Below are 2,202 nucleotides of genomic sequence, written 5' to 3' on the forward strand. Positions count from 1 at the left end.
AATTAGAAGGTGCCATGGGTGCCTCACCGCCTCAGCGTCCCCTGGAGGATTTTGGGTGGATTAGTATTTTCTTTTCCTTTCTTCCTTCCCCTCCCCCCATTTTTTTTGTTTTATTTTTACGTGCATACTGGAAGGGATAGGGTCGTTGAGAACGTGATGGGCCCTACTTCTGTTTGGGTATATTTCTCTGTCGCTGTCGCTGTTGAAATTGGGGGAGTGTATCATTCTGTTTGGGTAACTGGTTCCTGGGAAAGAGTCTCACTGGGCGCGTTTTCTGACTGTCGGGGACATCCACCTTTTATATAATCCCCTTCCCTTGTATCATTTCCTTTCCTGCCTCCTTTCACCATCCGTTATTATTAACCTTTACCTCACCTTTGCCCTTGTCCCATTCTTCGCTCTCTCTGTATCATCTTCATTTTCAGGGAACAAACATTCCCTCATTTGGGAGCTAAATCAAGTCTCTTTTGTCACGGGGGTTTGCTTTTACTTTTACTTTTTTATTTTTTTATTTTCTTACTGGTACATATATAAAGTTCCCATTCTCCCACTTGGGGCCGTTTTTTTGTCCGTATTTCTTCTCAATATGATCTCGGGTCAGGTACTTGCTTTTCGTAACGTCATCATGGCTTTCCTTACTCTCTTCTCCCATTCCACCCCTTCTCATCTTCTCATCTTTAACCAAGGAATCAATCTAGGGAATCTCTGATTTATTTGACTTTACCCCTCCCCCTCCTCCCCCCCCCTTTTTTTCCAAAGCAAATATATTCTAACCGGTCGGTCATAGTTCTAACTTTTTGCCACGCTTTTCACTATTAAAATTTTGTCATTTTCTTATGGGTGTTGATTTGGTGTATGGGATGCGAATGAAATTTTTGGTGCGTTTAACTGTAGGTAGAGAATTGGTGTTTTTTATTTTATATGTTTTATTTTTTTATTCCTTATTTACCTCCCGCTTGCCGCGTCTTTCTTATACATCGGGGGAGCAATAAATTTTTTGGACTCCACTCGACTCGGCTGAGCTTACTACCGTATCATATCGGTAGTATAATGATTTGAACACTTTTTGACTAATTGGTGATGTTGGTATGGGCCAAAATATGGGTGCCCAGTGTTGTGGACCAGGCTGTGCTGGGGTTGATTGAGGCGAGTGAGGTGTTGTGATTTGCTTGGGGAAGCATGGGGTCTTGGTGAGTTAGAATGACGGAGAACGGAGATGAGTTTGTGCAGTATGGGATTCTTACATATACTTCGCCATGGCGCGAATATTGCGTGCCCTGGCGGGCATGATTGGGCAAGTGGGTACCGTCGGCGTTTGCATTGACGCCTTATGGGGTGGGTAGGCGGCCGTATGCACCTCGAGTATGGTGCCGCTCGGACTCGTGTCCGTGAGGTCGTTGGGGTTGTTGTCGTTGTGCATGCGCCATTTATGGCTTAGGGTTTGATAGTAGGGTTTTAGCGGGTGCTTCCGGGCTGTGGAGTGAGTGAGATGTTGTGATATATTGGTAGTAAGCTACCGACAGAGGGACAGCCCTTCGTTGTACGAGTAGGAACCCAAGGGATACGGTTCGGGCCCATGCTGATAGGGTGTAGGTGGGTTGGCAGGAATATTGGTTCAGAGCGGGCGGCGGGGGTACCTGCATCTGACATGGAGCTGGTGAGCTCTACCGGAGAAACGGGAGTTGAGGCCTTTATTTTTCTCACAGTAGATTGTAAAGTGAACTTGACTCTACGGTCGCAATGCGGATCTGCCAGGCACAGGAGTGGACTTGGTTGTTTAAAGGCTAAAAACAGTTGGCCGAGCCCAAGATATGCTCGCGATTGTGGATTGTGGACCTCCACGATCCCTTGAAATTTTCTGGCTCTCATACCTGTACGAGTATATATTATTATACCAGCGCTAGATGTGACTGTGAGACTCTCTCTGGATCTCCCTGCCAAAACAGAACTAGCGCGGGCTCAGTGAGGCTAAGGCACCTTTAGAGGGTAACCCAGCTCCCGGCGCTATTTCCGATATGAGGATATATTCTTGGATTTTCAACGTGGGGCTTCCCTCGATCTCAGCCCCGAAACAACTGGCATGACCGGAGGAGAACCGGTGTTTTAGCAGGTCAGGTACAAACAAATGGGTCTCTACAATTCCTTGTATTCTACACCTAGAAGGGTGTAGCACTAGGGAACTTGGCTGTCTTAAGGAAGATT

The 2,202-nt window shown here is 46.5% G+C and overlaps 1 protein-coding gene; it reads right to left on the reverse strand.

The window, feature by feature from the left end:
* Nucleotides 1-1,026: 1,026 nt before the first annotated feature.
* On the reverse strand, nt 1,027-1,841 carry GSTUM_00011269001 (uncharacterized protein; the record flags this gene model as incomplete). XM_002841811.2 has 2 exons in its annotated part: nt 1,245-1,841; nt 1,027-1,186 (listed from the first exon to the last, which is right to left on the reverse strand). Exons 1-2 carry the CDS (start codon nt 1,418-1,420, stop codon nt 1,027-1,029), a joined length of 336 nt encoding a protein of 111 aa, XP_002841857.1. The 5' UTR covers nt 1,421-1,841.
* Nucleotides 1,842-2,202: the final 361 nt, after the last annotated feature.

The sequence above is a fragment of the Tuber melanosporum genome (assembly GCF_000151645.1).
Source record: "Tuber melanosporum whole genome shotgun sequence assembly, scaffold_81, strain Mel28".
NCBI lineage: Eukaryota > Fungi > Ascomycota > Pezizomycetes > Pezizales > Tuberaceae > Tuber > Tuber melanosporum.